The sequence below is a fragment of the Oncorhynchus masou genome, chromosome 1 (genome assembly GCF_036934945.1).
Source record: "Oncorhynchus masou masou isolate Uvic2021 chromosome 1, UVic_Omas_1.1, whole genome shotgun sequence".
In the NCBI taxonomy this organism is placed as follows: Eukaryota; Metazoa; Chordata; class Actinopteri; order Salmoniformes; family Salmonidae; genus Oncorhynchus; species Oncorhynchus masou.
This window is the reverse complement of record NC_088212.1, coordinates 20676369-20693512: the sequence shown is the minus strand read 5'-3', so window position 1 is coordinate 20693512 and position 17144 is coordinate 20676369. Positions and strand designations below refer to the sequence as shown.

At 41.2% G+C, this 17144-nt stretch overlaps 1 protein-coding gene across 2 annotated transcripts; it reads left to right on the top strand.

Moving 5' to 3' along the window:
• Nucleotides 1–595: 595 nt before the first annotated feature.
• On the top strand, nucleotides 596–15146 carry LOC135531187 (guanine deaminase-like). Of its 2 annotated transcripts, XM_064959332.1 has the most exons (14): nucleotides 601–802; nucleotides 1443–1531; nucleotides 1655–1826; nucleotides 3999–4086; nucleotides 5511–5616; nucleotides 8608–8635; nucleotides 8829–8936; nucleotides 9097–9204; nucleotides 10651–10748; nucleotides 11181–11248; nucleotides 13343–13489; nucleotides 13907–14028; nucleotides 14237–14264; nucleotides 14479–15146. In XM_064959332.1, exons 1-14 carry the CDS (start codon nucleotides 677–679, stop codon nucleotides 14547–14549), a joined length of 1359 nt encoding a protein of 452 aa, XP_064815404.1. In that variant the 5' UTR covers nucleotides 601–676; the 3' UTR covers nucleotides 14550–15146. The 2 variants fall into 2 exon arrangements, 1 of the variants encoding a protein (XP_064815404.1); XR_010453985.1 differs by lacking the exon at nucleotides 14479–15146 and having other exon boundaries at nucleotides 596–802; nucleotides 13858–14028.
• Nucleotides 15147–17144: the final 1998 nt, after the last annotated feature.

Genomic DNA, 17144 nt, shown 5'->3' with positions numbered 1-17144 from the left:
AGTGTAATGTCTTAATAGCCTCATTGTACAAGGATTTGTTTATTGTAAGGCGACTACATCTTGACGATCTGTCAACAAACGAACGAGGGGATTCTGCCCCGGGTGATTCGCGTTAGCGTTGATTGCATTCGTTTTGGAACCGCCTTGCCTCCCGGGTGTGAGCCAGGTGTCCCGTTTTGGACTGCGAAATCGGCTCAAAACAAAAGTTCTATAGAGTGTGTAGGATTTTGTGTTCACACGCAAAATAGATTGCTTAGGATAACCACTTAAACTGCCTTCCCAATGAAAACTAGATTGAAAATGCTATTGTATTTTATGGAAAATATATGTACGTTTACGAAAGCTGCATCATGCTGCCTTGTTGACAAATTACCGAGTGGAGCAGATTAGCCTATACTGTTCGAATTGAGATAGGCGCTCCTCCCTCACCGCTTTTATCCGTTTGTCACCGGCCATAGCCCGGCGCACTTAATCACGTCCCTCAATATGTGGAGAGAAAAAAACGCTATGACTGTCCATGCGGGCGCACGCTTATTGGCTAGTCCCACTGTGCCTACAGGTGGAGTCCCTCCTTGGTGCGCAGAAAACTGCCTACTATCATCGGCGAGTATAAAGCTTTGACGCGATTAATTTTATTATCAAACTGCCCGAACCTGCCCTTTGCCATTGAACAAAGATGAGCTCCAACGAATCCGCTGCGGGAATTGCGCACGTCTACAGGGGAACATTTGTGCACGCCACCTATCACACAGCCGTGGAAATTCTGGAGGATGGGCTACTGGGAGTCGACACCGAGGGAAAGGTCTGTCACAGAAGGAAATTGTGAAACTGTATTTTAATATCTCTTACGAGCAGCATACATTATGTCAATTAATTTAGAAATGGGCAGGCAAAGGTATGTAGGCATAAATAACTTTTTAATTTTAAACTTGATTAGCCTAATTTACATAATACGCTTCAATGTTTTTCTAGTCTTGTATCCATTATGTATTTGTTGTCCGAGTCTGTACATTTTACAAACATGCATAGGCTCTGGAAATATTTTCAAAATACTCTGACAGACTTTGGCAAACACACATTCCCCCAAACCAAAATTGTATTTAGCATCGTGTGATCTACACAAATAACATTTTCTTACAATTAAACTGGTTTGTCGTCTTTTTATCTAATTGTGCAATGTTTTTAACTCCAGTATAACTATGGTTACCCATGAGCGGAAGATGTATAGGCGCCAAAGGACCTGTGTGAAATGTAGTCAAGACTTTGTAACCCTGTAACCATGGAGGGTTTTGATGTGTAATCTAATGCATTTCTTAATTGCCTCTGTGTTACAATAGCTTACTTAACAGTATATGGATAAATTATATTTAAATGAATTGAACACCTTGTTGAGTCTAGCTGGCTCTGTTGCTCTAATCTCTGTTTGGTTCTCATGCTGACAGATTGCTTTCATTGGGAGTGGGAAGGAAGTGGACCGTCTGTCACAGGAGTGGGGTTTTGAGGCCTTTGCTGTTACACAGCTTGGACAGCAGTGAGTGAAGAGTCTTTCCTATGAGAGTAACACTGATTCCAAATACTTCACTACATCTGTTTGTGACAGAACACATCCCAGTTATTACCCTGAAGCCCATTTCGTTGTCATCAATGTCTGTAGTGAGTTCTTCATGCCAGGGATGGTGGACACCCACATCCACGCATCTCAGTACAGCTATGCAGGCACAGCCCTTGACATGCCCCTGCTACAGTGGCTCAACATGTACACCTTCCCAGTGGAGGCCTGCTACAAAGACCTGGAGTTCGCCCGCAACGTCTACACCCATGTTGTGGTGAGCTTTCTGGGCCACAGGAACACACTTCAGCCCATAGAAGTCATCAGTGCCCCAATCAGAATGCAAGAAAACAAACAGAGAAGGGACTACCTGAACTTGTCTAATAAGAAACTCACTAAATGTTTTACAACGTATGCCATTGCACATCCAAATGAGCACAACCCACTAGTAGATTTCAGACCCTAGACAATTATTATCCCCATTTCATATTCTAAATGTTTGTAAGACTAACTTTATAATTTTAAAGCCTTGTGTGGCAGAGGTTAATATGGCAGTGACAAAGGCCATGCAGGAGCAGTAAACATTTCTCGCTTTTCGGAATTCACTGCTGCGCAGGGAGAGGAACACACGTGTGTTGTAATTCGTTGAAGTCGGGGCATAGGAAGGCCAATAACAAATGGCTAAAGGTTAATAACGTGATAGTTTTTGCTTCAAAGCTGGTTTGTTAAATAAGCTAAAACTTCACAAAAGTAAACTATCACTGCACTATGGGCTCGATTCCCGACGTAGAAATTCCGCCTTTCTTACACATTCCGCCTTTCCTAACCACTTCTCAGTATTTGGTATTCAGACTTACCTTTATGAAGGTGCGAAACAGGCTTTTCAGATGTAGTTCCCTTGCACGATGAGAATATATGTAAACCCTTCCACTTGATGGCTAACATATTTTCTCAGTTTTCATTCAATTGGGTTTTCAGTACATTTTTCTTAATTAAATCATCCCTTTTTAAATACCTTTCTAGTTTGAAGTTTGTCGACAGACTCACTAGAATATATGGAGAGAACGGGTTCAGAATATCAGGAATCAATGAAAGAAAACCATCTAAATGTATGCATATTCATCTCCGATTTTTAAAAAAAGGCTCTGGTTTTGTAGATGATTTAGGGTTAGGAAAGTATTTTTAAGAATCATAAACTGGTTTGGAGAGCCTTTATGCACTAAGTGGTTTGATTCATTCTGAAAATTGCCACATTTTTTTTAACCCATGGCGATATTGGAAGATTAGTGTACATATAATTAAAATAGGGAGAATAGTGTACTATAGTAGGCTATACCCTCTTATATTGCCTGCACTAACCATTGTATGATGAAAAGTACTGCGCCATCGTCGGGTTCAAACATCCGTCGGGTTCAAACTGTTAGTTTATCCTCTGCGCCATAACGATTATATTAGCCTACCTGTCATAATAAACAAAAATATCAACCTTTACTAATGATCCTCAGCAACAAAAAAACCACATGGCTGTAATAGCGTTTAGAGGATGGAAAATTAAGGAAAATTAAGAAATGGAATGAAAATATAGCCATTAACAACTGAAGGGGACTAACAGTAAATTCACAGTTGAATGTGTTTGGTTATTAGCCCTACTGACGGTCGATACTGATGGTGGCTAATATTTAACATGATAGAAGTAGGAAACAAAGTCGGGGTAGCCTATAATTAAGACATCCGAGCGTGCCCATCCCTGCAAGTTAAAAGGCTGTAAAATGTTTATTCTGCATAATAGCACAGTATATAAAATGTAATGTGGGAAAGTTTGCTGCTATATGACTGGTTTCACATTTGTCTCCAGCGCCTTTAAGATAAAAATGTCTTTAAAAAATGTGTCATTTTTATTTACAATTATCCAAACGGATTACTAATTTACCTAGCTGTTAGCAAGTTCTGAATTACAGTGCATGGAGAAAGAAATAACACCAATCTGAAAACATTAAGTTGATGCTTTTTACACTTGGAACCAACCGGTAGGTTCGCTAGACCTTTTTCATGGTTTCCTTATGTGTAAAGTGGTGGAATTGTGTCAGAATGAGGTGTATCTGTAGACACCTCCGCCACAACTTAATTTATGCGATCTCCGCCCAAAACGAATAGCAGGTGAATAGCATGATATTCTAATACTTATGTTTAGGGTCAGAATACACATAGAGAGAAGTGCATAAAAGGGAATTACCTTCCATTTCCCAGTGCTTAACTCGGGTTGGAATTGGCCCTATGCCTTTTAAGGTTGCTTCCTTGGCTACCAAAAGGAAAGCTCACAGAGTGGGACAGTGGCATAGAACATCTGAAATCCAGATACATTGTTATACACAAGCTTGGGCAGGTGACATTGCAGTGAGAGAGGGGTGTGAAATGGTTTGAATACTAATGCAATACCTGTCTATTTCAGAAAAGAACCCTGAGAAATGGTACGACTACGGCCTGCTACTTTGCCACCATACACACCGATGCTTCTCTCCTTTTGGGCCAAATCGCAAGTGAGAACACATAAGCAGTGCACACACACTCTCTACTGCTCACTCGTGCTCACTTGCACAAGGACCCAGGCATGTTATATAGTTAGAGTATAGGAGGTTATTGAACTGGACCTAAACATTAACCTTAGTCACAAAGTGTACAACTGTACCTGGAATACACACACGCCTCCGCTGAGCAAGTTATGTCAAATAGTATCAATCCCAGTCTCTTGTTTAAAAGGGAACTTGAACTCCACTGCTCATTCGTATGTTTTCTTTAGACAAGGAAAGTAGGTAGACCGATAGCAGGGGATAGACAGAATCAAAGATGGCAGTGTGGGGTTTCTTAACACTCGCTGCAGGAGTATACAAGTCATCTGGAGGCAGCTGTCTTGACCGCTAGGCCAGCCTCTGGCGCACATGCTTTATGTTTTGTAGTTAAGTAATTGGCAATGTTTCATTTCTTATGTCAGTGTGAACTGTCAGTTAGGGGAATCTAGTGTGAACGTTTTGTTAATTTGCTGCATGCTGTCATTATGGTTACCCGCTGTAAAGAAAAGTACTTTTACGAACACCAGCTCAGAACAAGAAATTATCATAGGGTTTTGTATGTGGAAGAGTAAGTAGAATTTAAACAACAGGCTTATAGCAAATGCAGCCTATGGCATACATTTTTCACATGCAAATAGCACTTTTCAGTAGTGCTCAAAGCATGTCATTCTATGAGCAATATTTCTCGAAACAGAGACCAATCAATCCTCCATGAAAACAAGATCATATAAACAATAGGATAGGCTAATAACAATTTGGCTAATCTATATTTCCAAGTCCTATTCTTGAAGATCAGTGGGTAATAAATGAATTATTACTGGAAATCTGTCCGACTTTGGTTTTTAATGTAAATATATAGCCTAATCTTATTATTTTCTTTAGTAACAAAAATATGGGTTAGAAGAAGCCTATGGCAAGCTATGTAAACTCTAACATTGATTTATCCTGCAATAGATGTCGTCCAATTGGTAATATTAATTTTTGGCTTCTTCTAATGCTTCTTAAGGGGAAGTAACAAAGTAATCAGATTACGTTACTGAGTTTGTATAATTCCAATGTTACTTTACTGATTTCAATGTTTGTCAGGTAACTAGTAATTGTAACGGATTACATTTAGAAAGTAACCTATCCAAACCTGTTGGTTCAGAGCTAATTTTGATATTTTAACCTACGTCAACCTACGTCTCCTGATAAGGTGTGGGTTGGACAAAATCAACATGCGCACGCGTGGTCTGGTCAGCATGTTAGCTTTAGTTTATTATGTAAGTTATTCCACGATGCCTAATGAACAACATCACAAAGGTCACTTCTGAGTCCAGTCTGATACAGTCATGACAAGTGCTACTCATCATATCGATTTTGGTTACCTTTGCCAATGTTTCTTGTCAATACAGACGATTTTGGACAGCGTGCCCTTGTGGGCAAGGTGTGTATGGACACAAACAACTTTCTCCCACATTACAAAGAGACGCCAGACGAGTCCGAAGGGGAAACTAACAGGTAGGTAATAAACTCAGCAAAAAAAGAAACCCTGTCTTTCAAAGATAATTTGGAAAAATCCAAATAACTTCACAGATCTTTATATTGTAAAGGGTTTAAACACTGTTTCCCATGCTTGTTCAATGAACCATAAACAATTAAAGAACATGCACCTGTGGAACGGTCGTTAAGACACAAATAGCTTACAGAAGGTAGGCAATTAAGGTCACAGTTATGAAAACTTAGGACACTAAAGAGGCCTTTCTACTGCCTCTGAAAAACACCAAAAGAAAGATGCCCAGGGTCCCTGCTCATCTGCGTGAGCGTGCCTTAGGCATGCTGCAAGGAGGCATGAGGACTGCAGATGTGGCCAGGGCAATAAATTGTAATGTCCATACTGTGAGATGCAGAAGACAGCGCTACAGGGAGACAGGACGGACAGCTGATTGTTCTCGCGGTGGTAGACCACGGATAACAACACCTGCACAGGATCGGTATATCCGAACATCACACCTGCGGGACAGGTACAGGATTTTTATTTTATTATGGCAACAACAACTGTCCGAGTTACACCAGGAACGAACAATCCCTCCATCAGTGCTCAGACCGTCCTCAATAGGCTGAGAGAGGCTGGACTGGGGGCTTGTAGGCCTGTTGTAAGGCAGGTCTTCAACAGACGTCACCGGTAACAACATCGCCTATGGGCACAAACCCACCGTTGCTGGACCAGACAGGACTGGCAAAAAGTGCTCTTCACCGACGAGTCGCGGTTTTGTCTCACCAGGGGTGATGGTCGGATTTGCATTTATCATTGAAAGAATGAGCGTTACAAGGAGGCCTGTACTCTGGAGCGGGATTGATTTGGAGAGCCATGGTCTGGGGCGGTGTGTCACAGCTTCATCGGACTGAGCTTGTTGTCATTGCAGGCAATCTCAAAGCTGTGTGTTACAGGGAAGACATCCTCCTCCCTCATGTGGTACCCTTCCAGCAGGCTCATCCTGACATGACCCTCCAGCATGACAATGCAACCAGCCATACTGCTTGTTCTGTGCGTAATTTCCTGCAAGACAGGAATGTCAGTGTTCTGCCATGTCCAGCGAAGAGCCCGGACCTCAATCCCATTGAGCAAGTCTGGGACCTGTTGGTCTGGAGGGTGAGGGCTAGGACCATTCCCCCCCCAGATATGACCGGGAACCAACCTTTGTTCAGGGACACATTATTCCATTCCTGTGGAACTTGTTCAGTTTCTCTGTTGTTGAATATTATTTTCATACTAATATTTACACTTGTTAAGTTTGCTGAAAGTAAATGCAGTTGACAGTGAGTTTATAAATGGGGGGCAAGCTGTATGCATAAATAGCTAAATGATTAGAGAAGGGAGAGTTTATGGACTCACTGCATCTGTGTTAGAGGCGTCACTACAGACCATGGTTTGACTCCAGGCTGTATCACAACCTGCCGTGATTGGGAGTCCCATAGGGCAGCGTGGCGCACAATTGGCCCAGCGTCGTCAAAGTTAGGGTGTGGCCAGGGTAGGCCATGATTATAAATATTAATTTGTTCTTAACTGACTTGCCTAGTTAAATAAAATGTATTTAAAAAAAACACTCAGTGGCCTTTTGACTCTCTCATGACTCAAGACCTTAACCGTAAGGTGTCACAGAAAAGAATTTCCTCGGAGGAAGAGGGCGATTAACTTTTCTTTACTATTTCATAATATTGTATTCTATTGTATTATATTCTATGTATAAGCAGGCGATGGAAGCCTACATTGTGTGCACTACTCTTGAATGCTCCAAGCCTTTTTTGCATAAAAATTAAACCAATGACTAAGAATAACATCATTGCGTCAGATGGCTGGCTCGTTCTTCACTCCAGTCTGCATTGCATAATGATTCAAATAGGCGACATGTCTCAAATGAATGCACAACTAATATGATCTACTATTGCTAGCGATCATCAAGAACAACCACACGAACGTGACAGAGGAAAGAAAGCTAAACGAACGGTGTAATGGAATGATGCAAAATGTAAGGAAACTAACACTAAAGTCACAACGGATATAAATGCATGTGGGTATAAATGACGGTGGCTACCAATAGTGGCTAATATTAAACACGATATAATAAGACATTAACCCTGTGGGTTTGGCGCTATACTGTTATTTGCTTATGGCTACAGAAGCCTATAGCGTGGGTCTCCCAAATCTTTCCCTAGTTATTAATCCAGCATTTTATAGACTTTATTGTGGAAAAGGTGGTATGTTGATATGCTTCAGTTTGCTGCAATATGACTGGTTTCACATTAGTCTCCAGCGATCATACGGTCAAATAGATCCAAAAAAATGCATCTATATTTCCAATCCCATTATCTAAACAGTTTACTTATTTACTTAGCTCTCATCAATATATATTAGAAATAATACCATTGCAACTTATAAATTGATATCAGAAAAAAATCAAGTAGATGTTCCGCTTGTAACCGACAGGTTGCTAGACCTTATTAATGGTTTCATAGTGTGTAAAGGTAGGGTATTTATGAGGGAATTAAGTTACGGTCAGAATACGGTGTATCTGTAGACACACCTCCGCCACACAATTTATTTGATCTCCACATCAAACAAATAGATGGTTAATTTTCTCATGCTTAAATTCATAAAAAACGGAATTAGGTTCCATATACGCAAGTTTAACTCGGGTCGGATTTCCCCCTAGGAAGCAAACCGAACGAAACGGGGAGGGACCTACCTGAATTTGTACAATAGAAACATGTTTTTGTTGTAAAAACAACAACCGTTTGGAGTAATTGGTGTCTGTTGCACCATTTTCTGCCATGGTCAAAGGTTTTTCTAATTTGCAACGGTGCAACATTTGCGCGACTTATAATTACTACACCTCAGCAGTCTCAACTCCTGGCAAGAGTTTACTTGGTGTGTAAACACCAAGGTGTCTCGTAATACAGCATTCTTTTGACAAAGGAAAAACACTTTGATATATTGTTTTGTTGGTCTAGGTTCATTGGTGAGCTCTTGAAGAAGAAGGTAAGACTCCTTTGCCTCGCTAGAACATAATCTAAGAGAACATGTACAAGTCAGTGGCAAACCCATGTAGGCATTGTATCCCATTCCCTCAATACAAAACCAAAATGGCACAAGCACATTTGTGATCACAATCTGTAAAAGGAGCTTTTTATGGTGTTTCTCACTGGGTGTATTTCTGTCTTGTTTGGGGCAGTACCCCCTTGTGAGGCCAGTGGTGACCCCGCGCTTCGCCCCGTCCTGCTCCGCCACTTTGCTGGGCCACCTGGGAGAGATCGCCCAGAACAACGACCTGCACATCCAGGTGAGCCTTGCTCACATGTTGTCACGGCAACCAAGTCAAGAGGATCCCATGGAGTGTTGCTTTGAAGATACTTTATTTGTTTACCTTTCTCTTGCTTTCATACACATTGATAATCACCTGAACATTCAAACAATTAATTGATCTTCTCTGTGATCCTCAGAGTCACATCAGTGAGACGAAGGAGGAGGTGAATCTGGTGAAGGAGCTGTTCCCAGAATATGACTCCTACACAGATGTCTACCACAGACACAACCTTCTCACAGACAAGGTTAGCCTATTGCGCACACACCACCTCACCACAAGGACATTCTATTGATAATGAAAATAATAATATTGCTAATGATGATAATGATGGGGGCGACAGTTCGAAGGATCATGATGATATTGGTGATAGTGAAAATGATGACAATGATGAATAGTGCATTCGGAAAGTATTCAGACCCCTTCACCTTTTCCATGTTACAGCCTTTCATTTTTTTGGGGGGGGAATCTCATCAATCTGCACATAATCAATACCTTATGACAAAGCACGAACTGGTTTTTATAAGTTATTACAAATGTATTAAAAAACAAATTTAAACGGATCAAATGTACATAAGTATTCAGACCCTTTTCTCAGTACTTTGTTGAATCACCGTTGGCAGCAATTACAACCTCGTCTCTTCTTGGGTACGATGCTACAAGCTTGGGCCTCCGACCGCAAGGCAACTGCTCGGGCCTCCGACCGCAAGGCACTACAGAGGGTAGGACGTACAGCTCAGTACAGCACCGGGGCCAAGCTTCCTTCCGTCCGGGACCTCTATACCAGGCGGAGTCAGAGGAAGGCCCATTGTCAGACTCTAGACACCCTAGCCATAGACTGATCTGTCTGCTACCGCATGGCAAGTGGTATGTTGGTTTTGTCAAACCAATGAATCTTGTTTTTCATGGTCTAAGAATCCTTTAGGTGCCTTTTACTGAGGAGTGGCTTCCGTCTGGCCACTCTACCATAAAGGCCTGATTGTTGGAGTGCTGCAGAGAGATGGTTGTCCTTCTGGAAGGTTCTCCCATCGCCACAAAGGAACTCTGGAACTCTTGTCAGAGTGACCATCGGATTCTTGATCACCTCCCTGACCAAGCTCCTTCTTCCGATTGCTCAGTTTGGCAAGGCAGCCAGCTCAAGGCAGAGTTTTGGTGGTTCCAAACTTCCATTTATGACTGATGGAGGCCACTGTGTTCTTGGGGACCTTAAATGCTGCAGAAATATTTTGGTACCCAGATCTGTGCCTCGACACAATCCTGTTTCGGAGCTCTATGGCTTGTTTTTTCCCCTCTGACATGCACTGTCAACTGTGGGACCTTATTTAGACAGGTGTGTGCTTTTCCAAATCATGTGCCATTCAATTGAATTTACCGCAGGTGGACTTCAATCAAGTTGTAGAAACATCTCATGGATGATCAATGGAAACAGGATTCACCTGAGCTAAATTGAGTCTCATAGCAAAGGGTCTGAATGCTTATGTAAATAAGGTATTTCTGTAAAAACGGGAAAAAACACTTGTTTTTTGCTTTGTCATTATGGGGTATTGTGTGTAGATTGATGAGGAAAAGAATATATCCATTTTAGAATAAGGCTGTAACGTAACAACATTTTGAAAAAGTGAATGGGTCTGAATGCTTTCCAATGCACTGTAATGGTAGTAAGGATGATGATATTGATGATGATGGTTCCCAGACGGTGATGGCTCATGGTTGTCACCTGACCGATGGAGAGCTGAAGCTGTTCAGGGAGACAGGGGCGTCCATTGCTCACTGTCCCAATTCCAACATCTCGTAAGTGTTTCTCCTTCCACACCTAAAGTCTAGGCTCGGCCTTAATTTAGGTGGTCTCTGACACCTGGAGTTGCATGGGAAGTTGTCCCTGGTCTTCCTTGTACTCCTGGACAATGGCAAAGGATTAGTCAGCCCTTCGCCCTGAGGGGCCAAAATGTATCTCCGTTACAGTATCCAGAGGACTGACTATTGAATAATCCTATAGTATCCATGTTTGGTATCTATCTGAAACTTGTTCACTGAGGATAACTCTGATGCTATCTTGAGTGATGATATGATATTGAGTATCACTGCTGAGTTCTTAACTGGATAGGGTAAAATTATATAAAATAAGAATCTGATTTATTTATAAATCCTCAAACATTGTCTTTCACCTGTCCACATTCTGTTTCTTTCTTTCTCTCTCTCATTTCCCTAAATGTTCCTCTCCAGGTTGTGCAGTGGTATGCTAGATGTCCGCAGGGTTCTGAACCACAAAGTAAAGCTAGGGCTTGGCACAGGTGAGTCCATGACAACACACGACAAAACAGATAATTTTCATTTTACCTGAGAGCACAGTGATCTGTATAGTTAAATAAAATATGTGTACTGTATCCCAAAAAACTATTACAATGTTGAAATATACAGTTGAAGTCGGAATTTTACATACACTTAGGTTGGAGTCATTAACTCGTTTTTCAACTGCTCCACATTTCTTGTTAACTATGGTTTTGGCAAGTCAGTTAGGACATCTACTTTGAGCATGACACAAGTAATTTTTCCAACAATTGTTTACAGACAGATATTTCACTTATAATTCACTGTGTCATGATTCCAGTGGTCAGAAGTTTACATACACTTAGTTGACTGTGCCATTAAACATTTTGGAAAATTCCAGAAAATGATGTCATGGCTTTAGAAGTTTCTGATAAGCTAATTATCATAATTTGAATCAATTGGAGTTGTACCTGTGGATGTATTTCAAGGCCTACCTTCAAACTCAGTGCTTCTTTGCTTGACATCATGGGAAAATCTAAAATCAGCCAAGGCCTCAGAAAAAAATTGGAGACCTCTACAAGTCTGGTTCATCCTTGGGAGCAATTTCCAAATGCCTGAAGGTACCATGTTCATCTGTACAAATAATAGTACGCAAGTATAAACACCATGGGACCATTCAGCTGTCGAACTGCTCAGGAAGGAGACGCGTTCTGTCTCCTAGAGATGAACGTACTTTGGAGCGAAAAGTGCAAAACAATCCCAGAACAACAGCAAAGGACCTTGTGAAGATGCTGGAGGAAACAGGTACAAAATTATCTATATCCACAGTAAAACAAGTCCTATATCGACATAACCTGAAAGGTCGCTCTGCAAGGAAGAAACCACTGCTCCTGAACTGCCTTAAAAAAGCCAGACTGCTGTTTGCAACTGCACATGGGGACCAAGATTGTACTTTTTGGAGAAATGTCCTCTGGTCTGATGAAACAAAAATAGAACTGTATGGCCACTGTTTGGCCATGGTGTTTGGTGGAAAAAGGGGGAGGCTTGCATGCCGAAGATCACCATCCCAACTGTGGGGGTGGCACGGGGGAGGCAGCATCATGTTGTGGGGGTGCTTTGCTGCAGGAGGGACTGGTGCACTTCACAAAATAGATGGCTTCATGAGGGAGGAAAATTATGTGGATATATTGAAGCAACATCTCAAGACATCAGTTCGTAAGTTAAAGCCTGGTTGCAAATGGGTCTTCCAAATGGACAATGACCCCAAGCATACTTCTAAAGTTGTAGCAAAATGGCTCAAGGACAACAAAGTCAAGGTATTGGAGTAGCCACCACAAAGCCCTTACCTCAATCCTATAGACAATTTGTGGGCAGAACTGAAAAAGTGTGTGTGAGCAAAGAGCCCTACAAACCTGACTCAGTTACACCAGCTCTGTCAGGAGGAATAGGCCAAAATTCACCCAACTTATTGTGGGAAGCTTGTGGAAGGCCACCTGATACGTTTGACCCAAGTTAAACAATTTAAAGGCTATGCCACCAAATACTAATTGAGTATGTAAACTTCCGACCAACTGGGAAAATTATGAAAGAAATAAAATGTGAAATAAATAATTCTCTGTACTATTATTCTGACATTCGCATTCTTAAAATAAAGAGGTGATCCTAACTGACCTAAAATGGGATTTTACTCTGATTTAAATATTAGGAATTGTGAAACTGAGTGTGTATGTAAACTTCCGACTTCAACTGTACCTGAACTTTCCATGTTAGCAATTTGCAACTAAATCAAAGCAATCGTGATTGTGTTATATGATCTGATGTGTCCAAGTGCTCCTCAAGATTTATTTTTCAAGTGACACAGATTATTTTGATTAAACGCTTTATGAAATATAGGCTTACGCTCATATTCTTACAATTAGTTTTTTTTACATTCGGCATTAGAGAACCTAGACGAAAGTTGACGATTTCTGTTATCAAACTGGCTTGACACTGTAACATTAGACTGATAGTTTATTTTAGCACACAGGTGCATGTAATCTCCCGTTAGTATAGTTTTAAGAAAAACATGCTTTTATCTGTGTATGCACCCGTGCGTGTATCTATGTCCGGCCTTGTAGATGTGGCAGGAGGATACTCTCCTTCTATGTTGGATGCTGTGCGGAGAACAATGGACACCTCTAAAGCCTTGACCATCCAGGACACCCAGTACCACACGCTCACCTTTGAGGAGGTCTTCAGACTGGCCACACTGGGAGGCAGCCAAGGTGGGAGACTTGTCTGGAGGGGGGTGAGGTGGAAGGGCTGTTATCACCGTCATTAAATCAATACATGATTTATGAATTGATACAGATGCATGCGCTCAAAAGTTACTTTACAAAACGCCTGTGCTGGAGCATCGCTACATCGACAAACTGTCTTGCAGGGGGACGTCAAGCAAACAAAAATGTTTGCAATCATCTAAACTGCAATAAAATACATAGGAGACATTTCTGAAATATGACGGTGCAGGTATATCCACTTTGCGCTACAGTCAAACATTTGAATGCACCCAATGGTTTATTTGTTTCATTATTGATCAATTATTAATAATGTATTAATATTCTGAGCCCTGGCTTGATTGTTTGATTTGTAGCCCTGTCCCTGGATGAGAATACAGGAAACTTTGATTGTTTGGTTTGTAGCCCTGTCCCTGGATGAGAATACAGGAAACTTTGAGGTGGGGAAAGACTTCGACGCTCTGCGGGTGAACACGGATGCTGCAGGAGGACCCATTGACCTCATCAATCACGGGGAGGGGCCTAAGGTAGAGACCAATACATAGAGCAATCCTTTGGCCTCCAGTGGTGTGGACATATTGAGTCATTGTATCTAAACCAAGTCAAACCAGGTCTTATTAAATGTGTGACTCGTATCAGACTTAAATCCAAATGACAGGATTCTAATTCACAACTCAGAAAGTGACTGATTCACTCACCGGACATAACATTCATCTTGGCTCCATGTGATTTCAGGTGCTCCTGGAGAAGTTCTTGAATTTGGGTAAGTGTTTCATCTCTGTTACTGTCTCTCTCACACAATAGGTTGCATGTATTCAGAGTTTGGTATTTGGGGCTATGACGTGCCATGGAAGTATTTTGGCAAATTTGGGGATTGCCCCATCCGGGACTAAACTGGGTCCTTGATTTCCAAAACTCTTGATGAGGTGATTAAGTGTAAGGTCTTTTTTATTTCCCCCTTTCTATTCCTTCTTCAGGGGATGATCGTAATATTGTGGAGGTGTACGTGGCAGGGAAGCGAGTGGTCCCATTCGTAGAGAGACCATAGATTTGGGATTTGTTGTTGGCTTGTTGTCATCTGTCCCAGTCAGAACCCTCTACCAGTCGACCTGACTGCTTTTGTAACGGGATATGAGGTGATTGGAAAATGTGTTCAACTGGAGGGATTATTACGATGCGTGTTCAATCATTATATGTATTTACATACAGTACAATCCAATAGATGGTATTGCTGTTAAGTGATACTTGCAAGAGCATTGTGCAGGTTATGGTTTTCTTTTAAGTTGTTACATTGTTTCCCATGCACCTGGGTCTTTTTTTACATTTCTAAGTCCAGAAAAACACACACACACACATTTTCCTTAATGCATGTGTAGCTTTGTATGTGTCCAGCTTAAATTCTTCTTAAACCTAAAACCCACAATGTAGCTTTAGGAGACATTCTAATATATTGAGTCTAATAAATGTATAATGTATCCTTGTTGATTATGATCATTGACTGTATTTAACTCTATGTACTTGTTTTTATCCTATGTTTTGTGTCACTGCTGTTCTGTGCTACAGTGTTGAGTTTTGTAGCAAAAGCTACAAACTAAAAAGGGGAAAAGATTTTAGAAATATTTTATTAAAGAGTATTTGCAAGATTTTAAGTCTAAATTTGTCTCTTGTTTCTTTACATTTAACACATTATTGATAAGTCGCCACAATAAAACAATCAATTATATTAAAATATACAATGCCCCCAGACCCTCCTGCAGAGAGGCTGGTCCCCTGTAGCTCAGTTGTAACTCAGTTGGTAGAGCATGGCACTTGCAACGCAAGGATAGTGGGTTTGAATTTTGCACCCACAAATAAACAGTATTGCCTACAAGGGGTCTAATCCTGAATAGTTAAAACCGCATTCCAGCTGGTGTCAATTCCACAAGTTACCACCAGCTAAATCTGACATTAAAATGCCTATTTACTCTGTTCTATCCGACTGCACAATCCACTAATCTCCACATTATCCACATTTATTTTAGACTAACATTTCGTTTTCTACAGCAGATATATTGTATGAACTTTGCAGTCTGTCTCTGACATGTGCAACATTGTTTCAATATTCAAATTCGAGCTCTAGCTGTCCCATAGTAGTGAACGGAGTCAGGATGAGACAGACCAGCGTTTCTCAGTCGAAATCATGAATCAGCTGGCACTTTTAATGGATATATACAGTACAAAGACATGTAGATTGAAAAGTCAAACAAAACTAAGTGCAGCTAGTTTGCAGTCTTTCTGGGCCCAGTTTGAAGTGTGTTAGCTGTGTTATTGTCTAGCTCCTCCAAACACTGGCTTCTTGGGCATTATCACTTAATTGTAGGTTTGGTCTATGAATGTGCTGTTTGTTGGCAACGGTAGCCCTATAGTCAAACGTTTATTCAATGTAGCCTGCAGTTGATACATGTTATATTATGGACTTGTCTGTATGAAGTAATGTGTAAGGCTATTGAAAGGTGTTTGTGTAAACTGTAGAGTTATTGGAAAGTTATGCTGTTGGAGAGTGTAATATTTTCAACACCTGCAAGAACATAAGTGCCATTATTCTAAATGACATCTCTCGAATCAGCGAAACACCAGCTGAGTTAGATGTCTCTTTTGAGCTTAGGGCTGAGAAACGGGGAGTGAGGAAGATTGGAGGACGAGGGTGATGATCACCCCTCCCCCATTGACCCAGCTGTGTCTAGATTATCATAGGTATGACCTGGCGGAGAACATGAAGGAAGTATGGGTCAAAGACTATGCCGACAACTACATGGATCAGTACTCCTTCAGATGCATCATGGGCAACTTTTAACTTGCTGCGTGAGTATCACGGGAACTGGAAGCGATTGTGTATGCTGCCAAATCTGTTCATTTCTAAATGTGCACATGATTTGACCAGTTTGCCACCTCAACCTGGTCCCGTAGTGGTCTCTATGGAGACGGCGTCTGGCCTGATGACCGCCAGCAGGCTTCTGAGCAGCCTGGAACTGAGCGGCTGCTGGGCAGGGAGCCCGGACAAGATGAGACAGTTACAGAGGATAGACACCAGGAGGCGACGTATCACTTGGACATGTGTTTACACAGCCCTCATTCACACATACTATGTTATTGTAGAACAGTGGTTCCCAACCTGGGGTACTTGGCCTATCCACAGGGGTTACTTGAGAAGACTCATGAGACCATATTTCAGGGCAGAGCAAAATTCAGTTAACGATAACCAAAAAAGCTTGGGAACCACTGTTGTAGAATACTGTAGATATCCACTGAACACTATAGTTCGTTATAAAAATACATTTTAAACAATTTCTTTGTAGCTTTTTAATGACTCATATTGCATGAAATTAAATTCTAAAATGACAATACTGCACTGAGTCTACAATACATTCAAATATATTTTTCACCTTAAATTGGAGGTTTATTACTTGACTTTCGCTGCTGCCGTGACTAAGTCAATTCAAAAGTAAACTGAATTCCAATTTTTTCACATTGAAGAGAATTGGAATTTCACCCCAACCCTGGTTACCAGTTTCAAAGGTAGTATGTCAAATGCAATATCCTTGCGTCAACTCCTTCTCAAAACCGATTGGAGAATAAGGTCAGAGGGGTGGGACCTCATTCAATG